We start from the raw sequence: 25498 nt of genomic DNA on the forward strand, positions 1-25498 counted from the left end.
GAGGCCTAAGGGACAATGGGCAGACATGAAGTTGCCCCAGGCAGAGGGTACAGTGTGGGCAAAGTCAGGAAGTGGCAGGGCTTGGATCACTCCAGGAAGAGAGAGGAGTCATGTGTCACAGAAGCTCGAGACCCAGAGAGTGAGGCAGGCAGGCAGGGACCAAGCTTGGGCACAGCCAGGAAGGCAGGACAGGGCATGGTGGGGCCAATGGAATCATTACCCAAGTCGGGGATTTTCAGGGAAACAGCTTAGATAAGGCCAGGCATACAGTAGCTCCCACCTGTAATCCCAGCATTTGGGGAGGCTGAGGTAGGAGGACTGCTTGAGCCTGGGAGTTCGAGACCAGCCTAGGCAACATAGTGAGACCCCCATATCCACAAAAAATTTAAAAAAGGAGTTTGTGTTCCTGTAGTAGCATACTTGGGAGGTTGAGGTGGCAGTATCACTTGAGCCCGGGAGTTCAAGGCTAAAGTGAGCTGATTGAGCCATTGCACTCCAGCCTGAGCAACAGAGAGATACGCTGTCTCAAAGGAAATACAAATTAAAAAACCAGCCGGGCATGCTGGCGTGTGCCTGTAGTCTCAGCTACTTGGGACACTGAAGTGGGAGGATCGCTTGAGCCCAGGAGTTCAAGGCTGCCGTGAGCTATGATTGTGCCTCTGCAGTCCAGCCTGGGTGACAGAGAAAGACCCTGTCTCTTAAAAAAAAACAAAAAAAACTTAGATAAGAGGATGCTGTGCCTCCCTGGGGGTCTTCAGTCACCCATGGTCCTGGCAAGAGAGGAGGGCCAGGAGAGAGCTTCACCCACCTGCTGTCCTGCCCATGTGACATCCGCAGGTGCTGCCATGGCCACGACTGTTGTTACACTCGAGCTGAGGAGGCCGGCTGCAGCCCCAAGACAGAGTGCTACTCCTGGCAATGCGTCAATCAGAGCGTCCTGTGCGGTGAGTCCCCAGCACCACTATGCCACCCACCCCGAGTATCCCCTGGGCATCCTGGCATAGCCAGATGACTTCCGCGCCCCTGTTGCAATAACCACTGCTTCCAAGTCTCTATAGACCACCCCTTGGGTATATCTAATGTAAGTGATATTTATTTTATTTATTTTTTGAGTCAGAGTCTCGCTCTGTCACCCAGGCTAGAGTGTGCTGATGTGATCTTGGCTCACTACAACCTCTGCCTCTTGGGTTCAAGCGATTCTCATGCCTCAGCCTCCCAAGTGGCTGGGACTACAGGCATGCACCATCACGCCCAGCTAATTTTTGTATGTTTTTCAGTAGAGGTGGGGTTTCACCAAGTTGCCTGGGCTGGTCTCAAACTCCCCACCTCAAGTGCTCTGCCCGCCTTGGCCTCCCAAAGTGCTGGGATTATAGGCATGAGTCGTGGTGTCTGGCCCTAATGTGAGTGATCTTTAACAATGAGGACTTGAAAAAGAAAACCCTGAAGAAACCTAATTCTTTGATGTCTGGATGACAAGGAAGAAGATAGAAATGGCATCAGATAATAAACAGTGTAAATGTTTATCAGAAAGAGGCTGGTGGTCGGGACCAGTAGGAGGATCGCTTGAGTCCAGGAGTGCATCTCTACAAAAAAGTTAAAGGATTTTTTAACATTGGCCAGGCGTGGTGGCACGCATCTGTGATCCCAGCTACTTGGGAGGCTGAGGCAGGAGGATTGCTTGAAGCCCAGGAGGTTGAGGCTGCAGTGAGCTGTGATCGAGCCACTGCACTCCTGCCTGGGTGACAGAGCAAAACCCAGTCTCAAAAAAAAAAAAATAATAATAATAATAATATTTTACATAACCAACCACTTCTAAAGATTAAAAAAAAAACCCCACAATTAATTAAAAACCTCAGGTCCCTCAGGCAATCATACCAGATACTGAAACAAAGCAATAACATAAGGACTGCAGTATTTATTTTATTTTTATATTATTTATTTATTCTTTGTTAGTTTGTTTTTGGAGTGTGGGTTTTGTTTTATTTTTTGATTTTTTTCTTTTTTTCGACCCACGGATTTATTCTTATTGCCCAGGCTTGAGTGCAGTGGCGTGTTCTCAGCTTACTCAACCTCCGCCTCTTGGGTTTGGGTAATTGTGTCTCGGCCTCCCTCTGCCTCTTGAGCTTGGGCGATTGTTCCACCTCATCCGCCCTCCGCCTCTTGGGTTTGGGTAATTGTGTCTCGGCCTCCCTCTGCCTCTTGGGCTTGGGCGATTGTTCCACCTCATCCGCCCTCCGCCTCTTGGGTTTTGGTGATTGTTCCACCTCATCCACCCTCCACCTCTTGGGTTTCGGTGGTTTTTCCGCCTCAGCCTCCTGAGTAGCTAAGGGAGGAGTCTTCAGATTATCATCCACTGAGGGTGGAAGAGGAGAGGGTGGAAGAGGAGCAAGGAGACACTCCTTCAGATTATCATCCACTGAGGGTGGAAGAGGAGAGGGTGGAAGAGGAGCAAGGAGACACTCCTTCAGATTATCATCCACTGAGGGTGGAAGAGGAGCAAGGAGACACTCCTTCAGATTATCATCCACTGAGGGTGGAAGAGGAGAGGGTGGAAGAGGAGCAAGGAGACACTCCTTCAGATTATCATCCACTGAGGGTGGAAGAGGAGAGGGTGGAAGAGGAGCAAGGAGACATTCCTTCAGATTATCATCCACTGAGGGTGGAAGAGGAGCAAGGAGACACTCCTTCAGATTATCATCCACTGAGGGTGGAAGAGGAGAGGGTGGAAGAGGAGCAAGGAGACACTCCTTCAGATTATCATCCACTGAGGGTGGAAGAGGAGAGGGTGGAAGAGGAGCAAGGAGACACTCCTTCAGATTATCATCCACTGAGGGTGGAAGAGGAGAGGGTGGAAGAGGGATAAGGAGACACTCATTCAGATTATCATCCACTGAGGGTGGAAGAGGAGAGGGTGGAAGAGGGATAAGGAGACACTCGTTCAGATTATCATCCACTGAGGGTGGAAGAGGAGAGTGTGGAAGAGGAGCAAGAGGACACTCCTTGATATTATCATCCACTGAGGGTGGAAGGGGACGAAGGAGACATTCGGGAGGTGTCTTGAGGCTCAGGGAGTTATCCGTTATAGAACGTTGTTGAGTTGGAGGAGGTGGCTGGTGGCCCATCCTGTTTTTTAAAGTTTCAGCTGTGAGGTAGGGCCAGTAGGGCAATCCTGAAGAATGACGATGCTCCGCTGCCGCCATTCTGACCTGTAGGGCCGAAGAAGGGAATGTTTTCACACATATTCATTTGATGGACAAAATTACTGCCACCAACACGGTCTGCACCTTCTGTTGCTGGTGATAGATTTTTGCACCTTTCCATCCTCCAGGTTTCAAAATAGCAGTATCACTGTCATAATATCACCCTTCCACTGAGTACTGCTGACAGCTGGGGGGTAAAGAAAAGTCATTGGGACACACTGTTGTCTCCACATGCCACTGTGTCTGTCTGCAAATGTAGGCAGGCTGGGGTCCTGCCCCAGGGAAGACAGAGTCATAACAGAGTAATAAAGAAGCATGTTTGAGACACAGGAGTGTCTATGTCTATCCTCATTCCTCCCTCACAGCCATCACCAGAGCATGTTTCTTGCACCAGGTCAACAGACAGTAAGAGAGGAATGAAAAGCCCATTGTCCACACATGTTGCAGCTTCTTTTTGGAGAATGTTTTCCAGGCCTTTTATGTTCTGTCTCTGATTCTCAGAACTCTGCAAGGTCAGTGTGACCACCCTGCTCCAAATCTAAGAAAACAGAGGTTTCCAGAGGAAGGAGAAATTGTGCCCAGGGTCACACAGCTTGCAAGAGGCAGAGTGGAAGTTGATTCCAGCTCTGCCTGCAGGACCCTCTCATTTCCCCTCTGTTTCCCTTCTTGACAAAGGATCTTCTTCACTCTGGAGGTGCCACCCATGAGAACAAAGAGCTCTGGAGAGATGTGGATTCCTGAAGAGCTGCAGGGGAACTGGGAGAGGGTTTTCTGACAGAACAATCTTACCTCAAGAAGTCAGTTAGGCATGGCTGTAATATTTCTTTTCACTCCCAGGTAATACCAAATTGTAAGTGCACTAGGACATAAAGAATACTTTTGTCCATGGAAAAATGAGGTGGGAATTCTAAACAAAGCAAGTTTTAAAACTGTGTTTCACTTCAAGTGTACAAGTCCCATCACGTGTAATCATAGGACTCGGCAGCTTTTGAAGGTACAGAGGCCACACAAGAACCAGCTTAGCTGAGCATCATTTAAGGCCTTCATTTGGAATTGTCCCTGTGGGTAATAAGTTACATTCACTCTTCACTAATTTACAGTCAGGGCCCATTTGCTATTACAAATATGGAACCTCTGACACTTTGAATATTAGATCAGGGGCCCCACTGGGTGGGGATGAAGGTGTTTTTGCACAACACGGTTACCAACAGGGATGGGACTGTGATGCTTGTAGGCAGCCTTTCTCTCTGCCATCTCCCTCTGCAGGGCTTGAGCACAGAGCTGTAGGGAGAAAAATGTATCCATGTCCTGACCTGGCAGACTATGTTCAAAAGCAAGGAAAACAAACAAACTTACCCGGTTGCAAAGAGGCTTTCTTGCAGGAGCGGGGATCTGAAAAAGCCAACACATGAGAAATTGAATGTTGAGAGAGTCTAAGAGCCGTGGCATCATCTGCATCAGCACTGAACTATCCTGCAACTGCGGGGAGGAAGCTCCTTACTTTGCATTTGTGGTAGTCCTCTGCCCGCCGCCGCAACTCTTGCGCACGTTGAAACATTTTCCTATGGATTACAATCACTTTCATCAGATAAAGCACCACTTTCAGGATGATTTTAAATAATCTGCCATGTTTCTGTTATCCTCACAACTGTACCCTTACACAATCTATCTCTACCTAGAAAACGTATTTCAGATGGCTATAAGAGTACAATCTGAGCCGGTCGCGGTGGCTGACGCCTGTAGTCCCAGCACTCTGGGAGGGCGAGGCGGATGGATCACGAGGTCAGGAGATTGAGACCATCCTGGCTAATAAGGTGAAACCCCATCTCTACTAAAAATACAAAAGATTAGCCGGGCGTGGTGGCAGGCACCTGTAATCCCAGCTACTCGGGAGGCTGAGGCAGGGGAATCACTTGAACCTGGGAGGCGGAGGTTGCAGTGAGCCAAGATCACGTCATTGCACTCCAGCCTGGGTGACACAGCGAGACTCCATCTCAGAAAAACAAAAATAAAAACAAAAACAAAAAAACTGTATGGTCTGATCCAAACTGTTGCTATATTGATTCCTCCTCTTGCTTACTGCCTGCTGACTTCTGAGATGATAGTTTCCTTCCCCATTCTCAGTATATCCCTAATTCATCCTTCATTGAGCATCTTTTATCATAAAGCTGTATTCTCTTTGTATTAATATCCTTACCGTGTTTCACAGGGCAGAAACAGCTGGGCTTATAAACAGGCATAGTCCTTTTGAAGGATGTGGTTGATCCTACAACAACACACTTTCCTAAGGATGACAACAACTCACCCCACCCCTAGAATGGCTGGTATGAACCGAGTTTCCACACAGTCTAGCTGGCAATGGGGTCAGGAGACGTTTTGCTGCTTCACATCTTTTGGTCACTGGTAAATATTAAGGTACTTTGTTTTCTGTTTTGTGAACTCTCTCTCTCTCTCACGATATGTCTTCTGACCATTTGTTTCTATTTCTGCATTTACTGGGTCTAAGCATTGTACAGAGGTTAAAAACAACACTCCAATGGGCGTTTCCCAGGAGGGTAGGGTTCAGTTTCTGAACTCACTTGTAGGTGTGTATTTCTTTCATATCCAATTTCCCATTTTCCTCTGCCTCTGATACCTGCCTCTCCTTTTCTGCATGCTCACATTCTTTCATGCTTAGTTTCCTCAGATTAGAAGGGAGAGAAATGCACACACATGATCCACCAGCCCGTGTGGGATTCCCTCTGCCCTTCTGGCATCTGAAGGCTGTGATTCAAAGAACCCCCCTGCAACCTTTCCACAAATGAGCCAACTGATTCTCACAACCAAAGGGAGAATGGACACCTCCCATTGAGGGACAAAAAAAAGTCACACTCTGGCCTGCTGGCAAGTCACCTGTCATTTCCAGCTCATCTTCATACTTCCATAGTTAGTCCTATTCTTTAGTAAATATAAAGACTATTAAAAGCTTCTATGAGGTGCACTATGTGTGTTTCTGGGGTCAGTCTTGTGCTTGACACAGCGAAAGCTCATTTTAGTTCAGTGTGAAAAACCAGACCTCACCAATTCATCACAACTAACTCCATCGGAAGCAGAGGATTGCTCCTAATCTGACTCCTCCTGTGTGAGACCTGATTCTCAGTAAGAGGCTGATGCCGGAACTGAGACCATCAGCCATAGAGAGATCCTTCCAGAATATGGTGTCATTAACCCCGCAGTTCACTACTGCACTTTGCCATGATTCAGGACTGGAACTCTTGTCATCGACTTTAAAGATCCTGGTTGACAGAAAAGGCAATCTGAATGCTGGGCGCATCTATTGAATTACACATGATCGGAATGGCTCCTAAGTCAGGGTGTTATGTCCTGAAAATAGGTGACAACGGCAAACCATCCACCCTGGTGTTGACTGACTTTAACAAGGTTCAGTTCACAGAGATTGAGGGCAGAAAAAGGAAACGGCCTAAAAAGGGTAAGTTTGCTGTGTTGCCCTCACACCACTTGATTCATGGTCCTGATCCTAAGGATCTCACCTGATACTTGGTTTTATAGGAAGGATGTGTAAAATTCCCAGAACGCTAGGAAACAGGGACGAAAACACTTCAAAGAGAAAGTTAATCAACTTGTTTCTGACCACAGGGCATCCTTCAGCACATGCTGTCTGGAGTGGCCTCAAACAAGGAGTGTGTGGTGAGGTGCTGAGAATGCAATGGGAGCAGGGTCCTGTCCCCACGCTAAAGAAGCTCACAGTTTAATGCAAATGAGAAGCCAGTGAGGACATCACTACTCCTGCTGTGCACTTGGGAACTAGAAACACAAAACCTGACTCTGGAGGGAAGCTAAGGAAGCATTCTACTCTTGAGTTGACATAAGTGCATCTGAAGCTTCTGATCTCTGATGAGAACAATGGGGGACACCAAACAGAATATAAAACCCATGATTGAATACATCCAATTGCTAACATGGCAGTAAACAGACATGAGGTGAAGATGGAGGAGAAGGAAACCCAGGACGAAAGTCAGCCTCGCATTTGGAACCCATTTCCCTGAGTTTCATTGCTGAATTCCAGAAGGAACTACTGAGATGCAAAGAAGCACAGCAGCTTTTGCACACATGCGTGGGATTAGATGGAAAACAAGTGGATTGAGGGTCTGCCAATGAAAGCGACCCATACTGAAGTCCACTGGCTCTGGTTGAGACCCAGAAGAGTCATGCATCAGAATAGAGGTGGACAGGAAATACCCTGGCCTTTGTAGGGACTGAGCCTGCACCGACGACCTCAATTGCAGCCTGTATGGAGGACCCCTGACCATCCCCCAGAAGTAGACTCCCATCTCTTCTGCAGCAAGATAACATGCTACTAGGCCTCAATTCATTGCTAAATATTTTTTAACAAGTATCTCACATTTAACAAAAAAAGATCAGTCATATGGCAGCAAAATACAATGTAATATGACCAAAACATGAAAGACTGTGAAAATGAATCTGGAGGTGACCCAAGCATTGAATTCAACAATCCAGGCTGGGTGTGGTGGCTCACACTGGGAGGCTGAGGTAGGCAGATCACCTGAGGTCAGGAGTTCAAGACTAGCCTGGCCAACATGGTGAACCCCTGTCTCTACTAAAATTACAAAAATTGGGCTGGGCACGGTGGCTCATGCCTGTAATCCCAGCACATTGGGAGGCCGAGGTGTGCGGATCATGATGTCAGGAGTTCTAGACCAGCTTGGCCAATATGGTGAAACCCCGCCTCTACTAAAAATACAAAAATTATCCGGGCATGGTGGCATATGCCAGTTGTCCCAGCTACTCAAGAGGCTGAGGGATAAGAATCGCTTGAACCTGGGAGGTGGAGGTTGCAGCGAGTCAAGATCATGCCACTGCACTCTAGCCTGGGTGACAGAGTGAGACTCTGTCTCAAAAAAAGAAAAAAAAAAAAAAATTTGGCCAAATGTGGTGGCACACACCTGTAATCCAAGCTACTCGGGAAGCTGAGGCAGAATTGCTTCAAACTGGGAGGCAGAGGTTGCAGTGAGCCAAGATTGCACCATAGCACTCCAGCCTGGGCGACAGAGCGAGACTCTATCTCAAAATTAAAAAAAAAAAAAAAAAGGCTGGCTGTGGTGGCTCATGCCTCTAATCCCAGCACTTTGGGAGGCTGAGGCAGGTAGATTACCTGAGGTCAGAAGTTCGAGACCAGCCTGGACAACATGGTGAAACCCCATCTCTAGGAAAAATACAAAAATTAGCTGGGCGTGGTGGTGGGCACCTGTAATCCCAGCTACTTGGGAGGCTGAGGCAGGAGAATCACTTGAACCCAAAAGGCAGTGAGCTGAGATTGTGCCATTGCACTACAGCCTGGGCAACAACAGCAAAGCTCCATCTCAGGAAAAAAAAAAAAAAAGAGAGAGAGAAAGGAAAACCAATGCCAGTACTAGCAACTCCTCTTCCCCCGAAAAAATGACAAACAAGAATGTAGGAAGGGAAAGGAATTATACAGCTTAAACTAATGAAGCAGAAAGGACAAACTCAATTTTGAACCCACTGAATTTGCCACAAATATTGTAGAAAATATTCTCAAGGACTTTACAGTTGTCTACTTTGATTGACACATGGTTTATACAACAGTATTTGTGTCAAGGCACATCTTACTGCTTTCTGGCGGTCTTCCTCTTTCCATTGATTTTGTCATGATGGTTGATTTTCGTTGTCACCTTCCTCTTATGGATTTTAGCTCTAAATTTTCTTTTCACATGTCTCCGTAGAGTAATGACGTCCTTCAGGCCAATTTTATTTCCTGGAAAGGAAGAAACTCTTTTCTTTGTGTGCATACAAATGGACCTCAGCCCTTGGTGAGAGTGAGGAGAGGAGAAGGTGAGAAACCTGAGGAAAAGAAGCTGTTCTTTCCCTTTCCAGGGCAAACTCATTTCCACACTATGGGGACTCCAACAGAGCCATACCTTCCTGTCTACGTCGGTTGGACTTCCAGGCTCTCTGCTGTACATCCGTGGATCCATCATCTCCATTTTCAGACTGGAAGATAGTCTTCAGGAAAGACAACTAGGAAATAATAATATAAGAATGACGGCTGGGCACGGTGGCTCATGCATATAATCCCAGTACTTTGGGAGGCCGAGGCAGGTGGATCACGGGGTCAGGAGTTCAACACCAGCCTGGCCAAGATGGTGAAACCCCGTCTCTACTAAAAATACAAAAATTAGCCGGGCATGGCAGCGGGCGCCTGTAATCCGAGCTACTCGGGAGGCTGAGGCAGAGAACCGTTTGAAGCTGGGAGGCGGAGGTTGCAGTGAGCCGAGATCACACCACTGCACTCCAGCCTGAGCGACAGAATGAGACTCTGTCACACACACACACAAAGAATGACATGAGGCTGGCACGGTGGCTCACTCCTGTAATCCCAGCACTTTGGGAGGCCGAGGCAGGCGGATCACCTGAGGTCAGGAGTTTGAGACCAGCCTCACCAACATGGAGAAACGCTGCCTCTGCTAAAAATACAAAATTAGCCAGGCATGGTGGTGCATGCCTGTAATCCCAGCTAGTCGGGAGGCTGAGGCAGGAGAATCACTCGAACCCAGCAGGAAAAGATTGTGGTGAGCTGAGATTGTGCCATTGCACTCCAACCTGGGCAACAAAATTGAAACGCTGTCTCAAAAAAAAAAAAAAAAAAATAGGCCAGGTGCAGTAGCACATGCCTGTAATCCCAGCACTTTGGGAGGCTGAGGCGGGTGAATCAGAAGGTCAAGAGATGGAGACCATCCTGGGCAACATGGTGAAACCCCGTCTCTACTAAAAATACAAAAATTAGCTGAGCATGGTGATGCACGCCTGTAGTCCCAGCTACTCGGGAGACTGAGGCAAGAGAACTGCTTGAACTCAGGAGGCAGAGGTTGCAGTGAGCCAAGATCCCACCACTGCACTCCAGCCTGGTGACAGAGTGAGACTCCATCTCAAAAAAAAAAAAAAAAAAATGACATGAATATACTTCACACAACGGAACTGTACACTTCAACACGGTTAGATGGTAATTATCATCTTCTAAGTATTTTACCACAGGTTAACACGTTTCACAACTTGAAAAGGAAGTAATTACCTTCAGCTCTCTGAGATCTAGAATTTGTAACATTTCACCCCCTGCTCCTTCCTGATCTGCACTGGAGCATCTTCCTTCTGTCCCTGCTCTACTCAGAGTTCACTTTCCCTTCCCTCTTTTGCTGGTTTGAACTTAACGCAAAACATTCTCACTAATGACTGAATTCCCACCAAGATTTCCATATTATCACAGTATGCTTTTAATCTTCTAAGATATTAAATATTTGTTCTCATCATAGCGAAAATGCAATGCAAATCCCATCTAAGATGTGGGTCAGATACCTATGAATCTCCTGAGGTAGTCATTGAAATGACTTTTTTCTTGAGATGGAGTGTCACTCTCAACCATGCTGAAGTGCAGTGGCGCTACCTTGGCTCACGGCAACCTCCACCTCCCAGATTCAAGCGATTCTTGTGCCTCGGCCTCCCAAGTAGCTGGGATTACAGGTGCCTGCTACCATGCCTGGCTAATTTTTGTCTTTTCAGTAGAGATGGGGTTTCACCATGTTGGCCCATCTGGTCTTGAACTCCTGACCTCAAGTGATCCACCTGCCTCAGCCTCCCAAAGTGCTGGGATTACAGGCATGAGCCACCACACCTGGCCTGAAATAATATCTTTCAAATTCTTTGCAGAATTTGTTTTTTCCTGGTTTCTGCACATAGGATTAAAAAAAAAAAATCATGTACTAGGATTTCGAGAGAAGCAATGGGTAATCTAAAAAGATGAAAAGAGAAACCACATCAATCCCACAACTACTGCTAGATTTCATAGGAAAGGTAGCTGGCCCAGTTTGGAGCTAGGAGAAATGTCAAACACATGAAGAAATGACAAGCAAAGAAATGCCATCACGCATGAATGCTTCATGGCACCCATGATGTCCTTGCTTAGGAGGTAATGGTATAGATGACTAGATGACAACGACAAAGATGAGAGGTGCGAAGTTGTCCAAGTCCAACAGCTCAACTGAACTTTCCTAAATGGAACTGTTAAAAAGTGGTAAATTTAAAAACTTCCCCTGGCTCACGTGGTGGCTCACGCTTGTAATCCCAGCACTTTGGGAGGCTGAGGCGGGTGGATTATTTGAGGTCGGGTTTTGAGACTAGCCTGGCCAACATGGTAAAACCCCGACTCTACTAAAAATACAAAAATTAGCTGGGCATGGTGGTGGGCACCTGTAATCCCAGCTACTTGAGAGGCTGAGGCAGGGGAATCGCTTGAAGCCAGGAGGTGGAAGTTGCAGTGAGCCGAGATCACACCATTATACTCCAGCCTGGGCAACAGAGGGAGACTCGTCTCGGGGGTGAGAAAAAAAAAAAAAAAGCTTCCTCCAATTTATACCGAAAATTCTCTGTTCAGGACTAAGTGGCATAGAGAATGTTAAATGTGCCTAGATATCTTCATAACTCATATATTTTCTGTTTTCTACATATCTTGAAAGGCAGTGCCAAATGATGTGTAATTATCTAGGTGGTTAAACTGAAACATACTTTCTCTTCCCTTGAATATAAAAAAGCATTGTGGTATTAGTACTTTTATCTTGGATCATTGTTCAGAAGGAGTTTCAGCCCCCAGACAACCACATTTTTACTGTCATGAATGGCAAGACAAAATGTAGAGCTCAACTTACCCAAAGGAAAAAAGGCTCAAAAGACAAATTATGGCACAACTTAGCAGCCCAATTCTTACCAAGTACAGACTTTTGACATACTGATCTCTCTCCGGTTGCAAGTGGGAACATGCACTTTGAATGATGTCATTCAAAATTACCCTGCCCAGACACACTTTTCATTGATTCTCTTGGAGGGCAGTTCTAAGAGATTCTCTGGGGCTTTCTCTGCATCATGAGACGCAGTGCAGTTCTGCCCTTCACCTTCCGGCAGTTTGTCACCTCGTCCCTATGACCTCAGAGGAACTTTGTCTCAGGCCAATTGTTTGTTCCTTGGGCTCTTTCATTTCCCCTAAAAATCAATTGCTGCCCCTCTAAATGGCCTACATCTCCATCTATCTCCCTCTCCCCTCACAACAGGGTGCTCTTTAAGCATCAACTATCCGGCCCTTCTAGCAGTCTCATTTTTCAGCTGGTTCCCATGTTTATGCCTGTTCTATGTTTTTCTTTTCCTGTTAAGCTGTCTGTTGTCAGCTCATTTCTGCAGTGAATCTTCAGAGAGGAGATTGGAAGCTTTCCTTCCACCCATACGATAGAACTATAAAGCAGAAGAGTTTAGAAAGAATTTCCTATTTAAGTGATGAAACCTCATACTCCATTTGTGATAAATAGCACAAAGGTTAAAAAAACTTATTTTTGACCAAAAGCTCTGTTGACATTCTATTAAACAAACACCGACCTATTTAATTTTCATAATGTAAATGGCAGACATTTTCATAATTCTTATGCTAATAAATCATTTCCCTGATTGGGTAAAACCACATATTCATAATGAAGTCCAGAAATGTGAATTGTTTTATATAATTTATTCTTATTTGTGATTACAAGTATACCTCTACAGAAAGTTAGTATACTCACACAAAGGTAATTTGTGCAGAAGAGAATGGTAAATGTGTAAGGTCTCAGAAACTCAATAATGATAATTATCAAATTATCCAATTTTTGTGGAGATGGGGTTTTGCCATGTTGGCCAGGGTGGTCTCGAACTCCTCCACAAAAGTCAGTCTCACGATGACGATAGACAGCCAGAGTATTGATAACCTGGAATAATAATAGTTGAAATAATGAAAAGGTCAATGACACTGACAATATTTCACTCAGAAAGAATCATCCCTAGAAACCGTCAACCTCCTCCAAAAGGTAACCACATCCCTCAGATATCACCGTGGGATTCCACTGCTACAAAAAAGAACAGAAGTTACAAGTCTCATGTTTTTCAGATGGCTGGTAGTGTTTTTAGGCATCGCAAATGTGGGGTGCTGTCTTTCTTGGTATAAAGCAGGGATATCCAATCTTTTGACTTCCCTGCCTATATTAAAAGAAGCAAAGTTGTCTTGAGCCACACATAACATACACTACCACTAACAATAGCTGATGATCTAAAAAAAAAAACTCTTTTTTTTTTTTTTTTTTTTTTTTTGGAGACAGAGTTCCGCTCCACTCAGTCGCCCAGGCTGGAGTGCAGTGGTGCAATCTCGGCTCACTGCAACCTCCAGCTCCTCGGCTCAAGCCATTCTCCTCCCTCAGCCTCCCGAGTAGCTGAGATTACAGGTCTCTGCCACCATGCCCGACTAATTTTTGTATTTTTAGTAGAGATGAGGTTTCACCATGTTGGCCAGTCTGGCCTTGAACTCCTGATAGGCGATCTGCCTGCCTCGGCCTCCCAAAGTGCTGGGATTACAGGTGTGAGCCACCGTGCCCAGCCATTTGTTTTTGTTTTTGCTTTTGTTTGGTGTTTTGTTTTTGAGATGGGATCTCACTCTGTCACCCAGGCTGGAGTGCAGTGGCGTGCTCTCGGCTCACTGCAACCTCTGCCTCTCAGGTTCAAGTGATTCTCCTGCCTCAGCCTCCTGAGTAGCTGGGAGTACAGGTGCCTGACAATGCACTCAGCAAATTTTTGTATTTTTTGTGGAGATGGGGTTTTGCCATGTTGGTCAGGGTGGTCTCGAACTCCTGACCTCAGGTAATCTGCCCGCCTCAGCCTCCCAAAGTGCTGGGATTACAGGCATGAGCCACTGTACCTGGCCAAAATCTCCTAATGTTTTAAGAAAGTTTACAAATTTGTGTTGAACTGCATTCAAAACTGTCCTGGGCCACATGCAGCCCGTCACTCATGGCTAAGACAAGCTAAGTATAAAGTAATTATCTTTTCTTTTTGTTTGGAGACAAAGTCTTGCTCTGTCACCCAGGCTAGATTGCAGTGGCATGATCTCAGCTCACTGCAACCTCCGCCTCCCGGGTTCAAGCGATTCTCCTGCCTCAGCTACTGAGTAATTGGGACTACAGGCGCCTGCCACCGCACTCGGCTAATTTTTGTATTTTTAGTAGAAACAGGGTTTCACCATCTTGGCCAGGCTGGTCTCCAACTCCTGACCTCATGATCCACCTGCCTCGGCCTCCCAAAGTGCTGGGAATACAGGTGTGAGCCACTGCACCTGGCCAGTAGTTATCTTTTCTTTAAAGTTATTTACTTGTTTTTTAAATTGATGTATAACATTGGATGCATTTATTATATATCACATGGTAAAAGAATCCCTCTAAATAATACTTCTCTCTTGGATTATATGAATCTTTGTCATTTAAAGCTCAGCATAAGTAAAAAAAAAAAAAAAAAAAAAAAAAAAAATACAATGAAGAGATTACTTCATTCACAAATAAGGATCAAATTTTAGTGCTTAAAAATTAACAAGGTGGGCCGGGCATGGTGGCTCACGCCTGCAATCCCAGCACTTTGGGAAGCCGAGGTGGGTGGACCACGAGATCAGGAGATTGAGATCATCCTAGCTAACACGGTGAAACCCATCTCTACTAAAATTACAAAAAATTAGCAGGGCATGGTGGCACGCGCCTATAGTTCCAGCTACTTGGGAGGCTGCGGCAGAAGAATCACTTGAACCCGGGAGGCAGGGGTTGCAGTGAGCCGAGATCGCACCACTGCACTTCAGCCTGGGTGACAGAGCGAGACTCTGTCTCAAAAAAAAAAAAAAAAAAAAAAAAAAAAGTACCAAGGCGGAGATCATGAAAATGGCATGAATAGTGTGGGATTTCTCTAAGATTGTTGGTATTAATTCCATTAGACTCTTATGTGAGTGAAGACGAAGACTTCCCCTGAGTAAGTTCAGACAGCTTGTGATAACATTTCTACATCGATTCCTCAGGATTTAACTATATATTCTTGAAAACATCTCAATTTTAAATGTTTCTTTCAAGATGGTGAATTAAACAGAGATAGCCCTTCATCAGGTTGAACTGAGCATATGCTGAGTCTGAAATGGAAATGATGGAGTTAGAGAACCATACAACAATGGTAATGATTTCAGAAACATAGTGTTGAGCAGAACAAAGCAGACACAAAAGAGTACCTATGGCATGGCATGCATCTGTACACGCGAAATTCCAGAATAAGCAAGCTAACCTATGATAAAGAGACTGGCTGGGAAGAGTGAGAGTTCACTTTCTGGGGTGACATAATAGTGTAGATCTTGGCTGGGCACGGTGGTTCACGCCTGTAATCCCAACGCTTTGGGAGGCCGAGGCGGGCGGATCACCTGAGGTCGGGAGTTCAAAACCAGCCTGACCAACATGGAGAAACCCTATCTCTACTAAAAATACAAAATTAGCTGGGAGTGGTGGCACATGTCTGTAATCCCAGCCACTCGGGAGGCTGAGGCAGGAGAATCGCTCGAACCTGGGAAGCAGAGGTTGCGGTGAGCTGATATTGCCCCATTGCACTCCAGCCTGGGCAACAAGGGAGAAACTGTCTCAAATAAATAAATAAATAAATAAAATAATGTAGATCTTGAAAGGGGGTTGGTTTATGCTGGTGTATGTACTTTCCAAAGTTAGTAAACTTACACTTAAGGTTATATATTTTGGCCAGGCGCGGTGGCTCACGCCTGTAATCCCAGCACTGGGAGGCCGAGGCAGGCAGATCACGAGGTCAAGAGATGGAGACCATCCTGGCGAACATGGTGAAACCCCGTCTCTACTAAAAATACAAAAATTAGCCAGGCGTGGTGGTCTACTAAAAATACAAAAATTAGGCAGGCGTTGTAATCTGAGCTACTCAGGAGGCTGAGGCAGGACAATTGCTTGAACCCCGGAAGCAGAGGTTGCAGTGAGCCGAGATCTTGCCACTGCACTCCAGCCTGGGCGACAGAGTGAGACTCTGTCTAAAAAAAAAAAAAAAAAAAAAAAAGTCATCAAACCAGATGACACAAATCAAATGACATTTCACTTTGTTTTGGTCCATTTTGTTTGTTAGAGACAAGAGTGCAGCGGGGCCATCTCGGCTCACTGCAACGTCCAGCTCCTGGGCCCAAGCGATCCTCCCACCTCAGCCTCTCCAGTAACTGGGATAACAGGTAGGCACCACCAGGCCCAACTAATCTTTTTTGGAATTTTTTGTAGAGATGGGGTTTCGCTATGATGCCCTGGCTACTCTTCAACTCCTGGACTCGAGTGATCTGCCCACCTCGGCCCCCTAAAGTGCTGGGATTACAGGCCTGAGCTGTGTAATTTCATGCCGCGTGACACAGCCCAGTAAAAAGGAAGAAACCCCGCGGGTCCAGCGTCTACTCACAGGGGTGGGATGATGGCTGATAAATCCCAGCAGGAGCCAAAAGAGGAGCCACCACCGCAGACGCATGTCCTGGTCCTTTCAGGGCGCCCTGAGGCGGCCAGGACAGAGGTGGAGGTGGCTCAGGGCACGGGGGAAGGAAGGGGACGGGGACCGGGGCCGGATCTGAGTTGGGGACGGGGAGGGGAGGGGGAGGGGAAGGGGAGGGGAAGGGGGGAAGTAAGGGAAGGGAAAGGAGAAGGGGGCTGTTGGGCACCTGGAGGAGGTGGAGGAGGAGGAGGAGAAGAAAGGGGTCTGGGAAAGGATCCGGTTCAAATTAAGTTCTCAAGCGCTGGTGGAAGGTTTAGCTACAGGTCACGGAGAAGATCAGGGAAGCAACAGGACACGCGGGGCAAGGGAGCGTGAGGCTTAGGAGCAATTAGAGGGAGACAAAAAGGTTCTGCTATCCACCAAACCTTCTTCGGTCTGGGCCCTCCCTTGGCAACCCTGGGGCTTTATACTCCCTCTCCACCAATCCCTGATGACCCCAGTGGTGCCTCACAATGGACAATGCCAAGTAGCTCCCGCATCATTCCAATGACCCCTCCCCCATCTCAGTCTCCCACACTCCTCGCAAGGACAGGTCCTCTCTGGAACCTTCACAAACCTGATTTCTGGTCCTCCCCAACCAGCTCCCTGTCCCTGCTTCTGGGCGCTCCTTCCTTCCTGAGCTCCCAGGGTTCCTCAAGGTCACTTTTGGCGACAAAACATAAAAAACAAATGATGGCAGGATGGCAGGAAGAACCTCATACCCAAGCAGGGTGCCAGGTTTTACAGCCTCCGCTCAGCCATTCATATCCTAAGCAACAAAACATCAGCAGGATGCGGAAGGTCCCGATAGTAAACCATCTCCATCACATCCATGTAGCCATCCGTCCATCAACCTGTATCTCAGGAACAAATGTAGATACATTCATTTTAAGCATGCATGGTACATTTACAAAAATTAACCTGACTTATTTTGTTCCAACAAATCTCAATATATTTGAGAGCAATCAAATCACACAGCATGTTTCTGATCATATAACTGTGCTAGAAGTCAACGATTAAAAGCTAATTCAAAATTATTATTTGCTTGGAAATTCAAAGTGCCCTTATAAGACATAAACATAAGAAAGAATCCAAAATGAAACAAGATTGCCTTTCAACTCAATGATAAGATCATAACATGGCAATAAAATGTCTCCCTCTGGCAATAAAATGTCTCTCTCTCTCTGTGTGTGTGTGTGTGTGTGTGTGTGTGTGTGTGTGTGTGTGTGTGTGTGTGTATCTATATAAATCTCAAAAATAAAAGATCATTTTTGAGATTATCATTTTAAAAGACAAGATAATGTTCAACTTAATGACTAATTTAATTATTACTATTGGACTTTTTGTAGACTGCACAGAGCATTCAAAACAAATGAAGGAGAATAAAAAATATGTATTACATGTTGTAAAATAAATGTGATGTGGTTAATTCTTTTATTCAAAATTATAGAACATATATATGTACTATAGAATGTATTTCTTATTATGAGTCATGTTAAAAAGTAGTTTAGAAGCTGTTGATTTGAATTTCCTTTTCAAATTTTGCAGGATAATTTTTTTTTTTTTTTTTTGACAGAGTCTCGTTCTGTCGCACAGTCTGGAGTGCAATGGCGTGATCTCGGCCCACTAAAACCTCCACCTCCTGAATCTAAGCAATTCTCCTGTCTCAGCCTCCTGAGTAGCTGGGACTACAGGCTCACACCACCATGCCCGGCTAATTTTTGTATTTTTAGTAGGGACGAGGTTTTGCCGTATTGGTCAGGCTGGTCTCGAAGTCCTGGCCTCAGGTGATCCACCAGCCTCAGCCTCCCAAAATGCTGGGATTACAGGCATGAGTCACCACGCCCAGCCTAAACTTGGCAAGATAATAAATAACCTTTTTAACTGTCGTTGGGCACTTGTCTGGTTGTTTTTCTTTAGGTTACCATGCCAGCAATGATTCCTTTTGAGTTTCTGACAGAAGATAGTGGTTTTCATCCAAATAAGTCAACTACTCTACCCCATCCCTAAGCCACTTGTATGGAAAGAAAAAGAGGAAGAAGCCAGTACTGTGACTGCGTAAGCTTCCCCCAGCATCACCCGCTATGAGATGTGTGGCAGCTGAGACCCGGGAACTGCTCAAGGGCACCAGGCCCCATCTGTCTGCACTCACTCACCTTCCTCAGGTACTCGCATGGGCATGTCACTGACTTTACGTGCTGCTGCAGCTCCTTGGTGAGCTGGCCCTGGTCATGGGACAGGAACTGTGGGGTCAGGACAATAGAGAGCTTCACCATTTGCAGAATGAGAACAGGGGCTCATCATGAGTGCCAACCTATTAGATAATTTTAAAAAAACGTGTTGAATGAGTGGAAAAACAAGGTGATGTTTCAGTCTATAGTGGTCAAGGGCTTCAGAAAAGGACAGAACCAAGTTCAAATTCCTGTACTTTGAATTTCTACTTCATGCCATGCAAAATTACTTTACCCCTTTTAACCTCAGTTTTCTTCTGTGTGAAACAGGAACAATAGTTTCATTCGTCATTCACTTGCTCTCAAGGTTTCACGAGATCATACCTATAAAACATCCAAGTCATTTAAATGTATCATCATTTCGGTCATAATTAGTGGGATCCATTTCACTATTATTGGATATACAGTTCTGTGCCTGAATCCTACAAAAAAAGAAAATGTTAAGTCTAAAAAGCATTAGTGATTTCTCATTTTTATATTACTAATTACAACCCTATTTAATCACACAAGGCCTTGTCCGTAGCAGGTGCTCAATAAACACTTGTCGAATCAATGCATGTGGGCTCCGGAGCCACACTGTTTAGATTCTATTCTGCCTCCACCACTTATCAGCTGTGTGATCTGGGTAAGATAATTCACCTCTTTGTGTCTGCACTTCCCTCTCCATAAACTATATATAATGAGAATCCTTAGCTCATTCAGTTGTGGTGAGGGGTGAATGATTTGGCACACAGGAGGGGCTTGTTAAACATTAGCTGTGATGATCTCCTTCCAAATCTTCATTTTCAGAGCCACAGATGAGGCCATAGTGCAACCAGGTGACCTTAGAGTGTAAGTACACATGATCGCCAGCTATGCTCTATCTCCACCATAGGTCCAAGACTGGGTAGTTCTGGCCTGGAGGTTTCTGCTGCATCTGCCTTCTCAGTGTTCACCTAAGGACTTTTGTATTTTCCTCCTCACATCCCCACAGATGGGGTTCAGGCTGCCGGACACAGCTGGGTGATGCCAGGGCAGTGGTCACCTGTGCCAGCCCCGTGAGGTAGCTGGAGGATCATTGTTCCTTCCTTCTCGGGCTCTGGGCAGATGCCAGGGCTGGGGTGACCCATGCCCTCAAGTTTCTTGCTTTGGTGGGCCACATTTTCCCTTGGCAAAGAGGGTAAAGGTCACAGGATGCCGGAGAGCTGTGACTTCTCTGTGCCCTGGGCCCAAACTATGAAGACCTGACACACTATGCTAAAAGTCCAAGGCTGGGTGCTCCCCAGAGCTTCTTGCCTCACCGCTTCTGCTGAGGGAGGAATGAATACTATGTTCTCCCAGAGCTTTGGGAGCTTGTAGCAAGCAGCCTCCCCAGCGCAAAATCTCTTGGAAACCTCTAACTGTGTCTGAAACATTAGTGCAAATGTTGCATCCTATTTCCCATATGTCCGCATGTTTTAGGAAAAAACCCTCAATTTCCTAAATATGCAAGAAAAATCGGTATTGTACGACAATGTGACTTTTTAAAAAACGTTATTTAAAAATCTTCCCCACCTCCTTTTCTGCCCTCCGAGACTGCCAAATACTTGTTGAACATATATTATTAAATGCCTACTACATGCCAGCCATGATTCATGGTCTTGGGGACACAGCAGAGAACGAACTGACAGGATTCCTCTCTTATGTAACTCCCATTCTTATATGATAATGATAAGGGTTAACATTAATTAAGCTGTCACTACGTGTTAGTCACGGTGCAGTCATTCCCACACATTATTACACTTAAACCTGCTAGCAAGCTTGCAAGGTAGTTAGTTGTTTTTCCTTTAAAAACTGAGTCTCGGAATGATGAAGCACTCTGTCCAATGTCACACAGCTAGTAAGTGTGGAGACTTTGCATCCAATCAATGCCCGTCTCATTCTAAAGGCCATGTTATGTGTTCTCCAGCCCATGGAGAATAATTTTAACACAGTCAATGAAATTTCTACACAACAATGTTCTTGTCTCAAGTCCAAGAATGCCTCCTACACCTCCTATAATACTGGCTTTCTGGTGAGTAAAGATGCCATTCTCATGTGTAATCAGGTGGCAAATGGAGATATGACCAAAGTAACCATCTGCCTACACTCATAACCCTGTACACACTCTTCCTGTGTTGATTCAATTCAAGTACCCCTTTTGATCACTTAGCAAATCTGACCTTTAAAAGGGTTAAGGTTTTTATATCCATGTAAGTTTCTGTATTGCCTTGGAAGTCTCTGGTTAAATTAATACTCTTTTAATAGTGACCTGTGATTCTGTTTTGATCAAGTGTTTTCAAACTTGACGTCTTTAATGGGTTTCTCCAGTGTCAAAATCCTAAATCAAGTCTTTTTGGCTTAAAACTAACTTTGGGATTTTTTCAGGTGCATCCCTTGGGGAGTCCAAAGAATGTATCTCTCATCTTGTAGAGGTATTAAGTGATTCGATTTATTTGGTAGATTAAATGGACAGGCATTGTCAAATGTGGCGATACTGCATGGGAGGGCACTGTCAAGTGAGGTGACATTAGATCTCATCTCAGTTATATTTATGGGTATGTTGTTGATATACGTGTTCCAAAAATTGCATACATTTATACAAATTTAATATGATTTGTAATTTTGATAATTATGCTAAATATTTGCTAAAGTTATATTTGTACAAACATGTCATGAATGGCTGGGCACTGTCACTCATGCCTGTAATCCCAGCACTTTGGGAGACAAAGGCATGTGGATCACCTGAGGTCGGGAGTTCCAGACCAGCCTAATAGAGTGAAACCCTGTCTCCACTAAAAATACAAAAATTAGCCATGCCTGGTGGCACATGCCTGTAGTCTCAGCTACTCGGGAGGCTGAGACAGCAGAATTGCTTGAACCCAGGAGGCGGAGGTTGCAGTGAGCCAAGATCATGCCACTGCACTCCCGCCTGGGTGACAGAGGTAGAATCTATCTTAAAAAAAAAAAAAAAGTTATTAATTATTTCTGAAGATTGTATGAAATTTATAAAAGTCTGGTGGCCCTGATATGATGCTGTCAGTCATGATTCTGATTACTGTCTTAAAATGCTGCACATAAGTAATTAAATTTCCTTGTGAACTGGGAAGTTTCATCAGACTTTTATCATAACTATTGTTTCCATCATCCACAGTTACTGTTTTGAATTCTTCTCTAAAAATATTTGTAATTGGCAATAGTCCAAATTTTCTTTTGTTTTCTTTCCTGTTTTTGAGACACAGTCTGGCTCTGTCGCCTAAGCTGGAGTGCAGTGGTGGGATCTCGGCTCACTGCAAACTCCGCCTCCCGGGTTCACGCCATTCTCCTGCCTCAGCCTCCCAAGTAGCTGGGACTACAGGTGCCTGCCACCACGTCCAGCTAATTTTTTGTATTTTTAGTAGAGACAGGGTTTCACTGTGTTAGCCAGGATGGTCTCAATCTCCTGATCTCGTGATCTCCATGCCTCGGCCTCCCAAAGTGCTGGGATTACAGGTGTGAGCCACCGTGCTCAGCCTAATTTTTGCATTTTTAGTAGAGAGGAGGTTTCACCATGTTGGCCAGGGTGGTCTCGATCTCCTGACCTTGTAATCCACCTGCCTCGGCCTCCCAAAGTGCTGGGATTACAGGCGTGAGCCACTGCAACTGATTTTTTTTCTTTTCCTTTTTTTTTTTTTTTTTTGAGACAGAGACTCACTCTGTCACCCAGGCTGGAGTGCAGTGGCATGATTTTGGCTCGCTGCAACCTCTACCTCCTGAGTTCAAACAATTATCCTGCCTCATCCTTCGGAGTACCTGGGATTACAGGTGCGTGCCACCGTGCCCGGCTCATTTTTGTATTCTTAGTAGAGACGGCATTTCGCCATGTTGGCCAGGCTGGTCTCAAACTCCTGGCCTCAACTGATCCACTCTCATTGGCCTTCCAAGGTGCTGGGATTATAGGCGTGAGCCACCACAACTGGCTCAGTAAATACATTTTTTATTATCAAAAAAGAGTAGTGTATGGTTGGCGTATTCTGTGTAGAATGTATTTTATTGATGTCTCCTATTTTTATAATTTCTGAGTTAAGTACTTTTTAATTAATGCTTTTTAGTTTTGGGCAGATTCAGTTGACTAAAGCACCTCATTTCTCAGATACATGAAATAAAATATTTGGCTTCTTTTCCAATTTCACACTGATGTTATTTTGTGAAAATCAGTGCTTTAAGATAAATCTTTATATGTTAAACATGAGAAACTTGATCTAATATTTAATATTTATTCAGTTCTACACTTTACTAACTTCTACACCAGCAGATTTAGACATTATGTAACCATCTCAAGAAGTTTCACTTGGATGTAATGCTTCACGCTTGTAATCCCAGCACTTTAGGAGGCTGAGGTGGGAGGACTGCTTAAGGCAAGGAGTCTGAGACCAGCCTGGGCAATACAGCAAGATCCCATCTCTATTTTAAAGAAAAGTTTCACTTTGGGAGGCCAAGGCGGGTGGATCACAAGGTCAGGAGATCGAGACCATCCTGGCTAACATAGTAAAACCCCATCTCTACTAAAAATATAAAAAATTAGCCGGGCGTGGTGGTGGGCGCCTGTAGTCCCAGCTACTCGGGAGGCTGAGGCAGAAGAATGGCGTGAACCCGGGAGGCAGAGCTTGCAGTGAGCTGAGATTGCGCCACTGCACTCCAGCCTGGGCGACAGAGTGACACTCCATCTCAGAAAAAAAAAAAAAAAAGTTTCGGCAAATTCCATCTAAGAATTCCACCAGAGTTCTGTTGTCTCCAATGTCATCTTCCACAGATTTCAAGTTGTGAAGCCCTGAACTGTTAATTTATCTTGAGAATGTATATTTAAGCTTAATTTAAGACTATATACCTAAAAATTGAGCATATAATTTCTATAATTTGTTTCTGTAAGTTTCTGTAAGTCATAAGAATGTGGTTTCCAAGTGTATAATTTATCTGAATGTAATAGGCATTAATATATTTTACATTACTGGGACCATAGTACAGAAATTTCTAAATGGTTTGTAAAATAACTTGTTATTTGTGCTGTTGTAAAAGCAGTTAATACAATGGAAAAACTCGTAAGAAGAAGATACAGTTTAACACCAAAAAGTTTACCCAAGGTAATTATGAGTACTACCTGGCAAAACTTCACAGAAGCTGTGGTATCACTTTTATGATGGAAGAATAGTGTTTGCATTTTGTGTAAAAGTACTTGCGGCTGGGCGTGGTGGCTCACGTCCCAGTGCTTTGGGAGGCGAAGGCAGGTGGATCATCTGAGCCCAGGAGTTTGAGACCAGCCTAGGCAATGTGGCAAGAGCCTGTCTCTCCAAAACCTACAAAATTTAGCCAAGCATGGTGGTGTGAGCCTGTAGTCCCAGCTACTTGGGAGACTCACGCTGGAGGATCTCTCGAGCCCAGGAGGCAGAAGATGAATAAATAAATGGATGCAACTGAATGGGATGAGGTCTCTCTTGAAGGAGAGAGCAAAAGAGATTTAAATAGTAACAATTATAATAAGGCTGGGCGCAGTGGCTCACGCTTGTAATCCCAGAACTTTGGGAGGCCAAGGCAGGTGGATCGGTTGAGGTCAGGAGTTCAAGACCAGCATGGCCAACACGGTGAAACCCTGTCTCTATTAAAAATACAAAATTAGCCGGACATGGTAGTGCGTGCCTGTGGTCTCGGCTACTCAGGTGGCTGAGACAGGAGAATCGCTTGAACCTGGTAGGCACAGGTTGTAGTGAGCCGATAAATATAAAAAGTATTAGAGTACTAACAGAGGAAAGTTTCCACTGATCACCTTTTAGCTTTAAATAATGCAGAAGCATTTGCCCAGTTTACTTGTAATTAAAAATCATGCATCATTCACAATTTATATCTTTTTTGTTTGTACAAAAATGAACACAAGTTATTCTCTTTTATCTGTATTGTCATTGGTTTGGTGAGAGGGAATTAGGCCACTTGAGAGTTTGTGTGTGTTTACAATTTTCTGGCCAGGCACGGTGGCTCATGCCTGTAATCCCAGCACTTTGGGAGGCCAAGGCGGGCGGATCACTTGAGCTCAGGAGTTCGAGACCAAATTGGGCAACATGGTGAAACCCTATCTCTACGAAAAATGCAAAAATTAGCTGAGTGCCGTGGCTTGCACCTGTCCTCCCAGCTACTTGGGGGGCTGAGGCAGTAGGATCGCTCAAGCCCAGGAGGTGGAGGTTGCAGTGAGCCGAGATCACGCCACTGCACACCAGGAAGGGCAACAGAGCAAGACTCTGTCTTAAAAAAAAAAAAAAAAAAAAAGAAAAGAAAATTAACTTTGGTATTTCAGGTTGTATTTAAATGGAGACTTAACATGAACTATGTTCATAACAGTTGACCAAATTAAGTGTAGATCGTCTCTTTAATAAAGAGATCATCTGGAACTGCAATTTCTAACTCATACATCATTGCTACAAACCTTATTCCTTTACTGTTTCTCTTCCAAGGACCATCAGTCATCCTTTAAAATTCATTTGAAGCTCTGAAAAGATATTTTTTGTTACATGGGCAATTTACTTTTAGTACAGTAAAATGTTATGTGAATTTCTACAGTATGTTTGCCAAAATGAATTATATCTAGAATACGCTTAACAATATATTCTGGAGGCAGCTTTC

General features: G+C 44.9%; 2 protein-coding genes across 9 annotated transcripts in view; both read right to left on the reverse strand.

Annotated features, from left to right (window-relative positions):
- Positions 1–1914: 1914 nt before the first annotated feature.
- Positions 1915–18898, reverse strand: LOC129394196 (nuclear pore complex-interacting protein family member B6-like). Of its 2 annotated transcripts, none has more exons than XM_055099713.2 (7): positions 18779–18898; positions 12833–13015; positions 9158–9257; positions 8850–8994; positions 4702–4762; positions 4557–4592; positions 1915–3206 (listed from the first exon to the last, which is right to left on the reverse strand). In XM_055099713.2, exons 1-7 carry the CDS (start codon positions 18896–18898, stop codon positions 1980–1982), a joined length of 1872 nt encoding a protein of 623 aa, XP_054955688.2. In that variant the 3' UTR covers positions 1915–1979. The 2 variants fall into 2 exon arrangements, with proteins under 2 accessions (XP_054955688.2, XP_063453589.1); XM_063597519.1 differs by lacking the exon at positions 18779–18898 and adding an exon at positions 16557–17168.
- LOC129394190 (serine/threonine-protein kinase SMG1-like) overlaps positions 18883–25498 on the reverse strand; it is a 38535-nt gene continuing 31919 nt past the window's right edge. For 2 of the 7 annotated variants that reach the window (XM_055099666.2, XM_063597470.1), the window contains exon 17: positions 24900–25364. In XM_055099666.2, coding sequence (XP_054955641.2) covers positions 25346–25364 — 19 coding nt within the window. In that variant the 3' untranslated portion in view covers positions 24900–25345. Of the gene's footprint in view, positions 18937–19045; positions 19178–24899; positions 25365–25498 lie in introns of those variants that run through there. The other 5 variants (XR_010110244.1, XM_063597472.1, XR_010110243.1 and 2 more) reach the window with 5 other exon arrangements.

This window comes from Pan paniscus, chromosome 18, assembly GCF_029289425.2.
Source record: "Pan paniscus chromosome 18, NHGRI_mPanPan1-v2.0_pri, whole genome shotgun sequence".
NCBI classification, from domain to species: Eukaryota; Metazoa; Chordata; class Mammalia; order Primates; family Hominidae; genus Pan; species Pan paniscus.

Excerpts from the sequence above, each read along its gene's own strand:
- LOC129394196 (XM_055099713.2), bottom strand. The coding sequence starts at position 18,898 with ATGGTGAAGCTCTCTATTGTCCTGACCCCACAGTTCCTGTCCCATGAC. Across the intron at positions 9,258-12,832 it reads TCTGCACAAATTACCTTTGT|TTGTCTTTCCTGAAGACTAT; the intron begins GTGAGTATACTA and ends ATTATTTCCTAG. Across the intron at positions 4,593-4,701 it reads AGGACTACCACAAATGCAAA|ATCCCCGCTCCTGCAAGAAA; the intron begins GTAAGGAGCTTC and ends TGGCTTTTTCAG.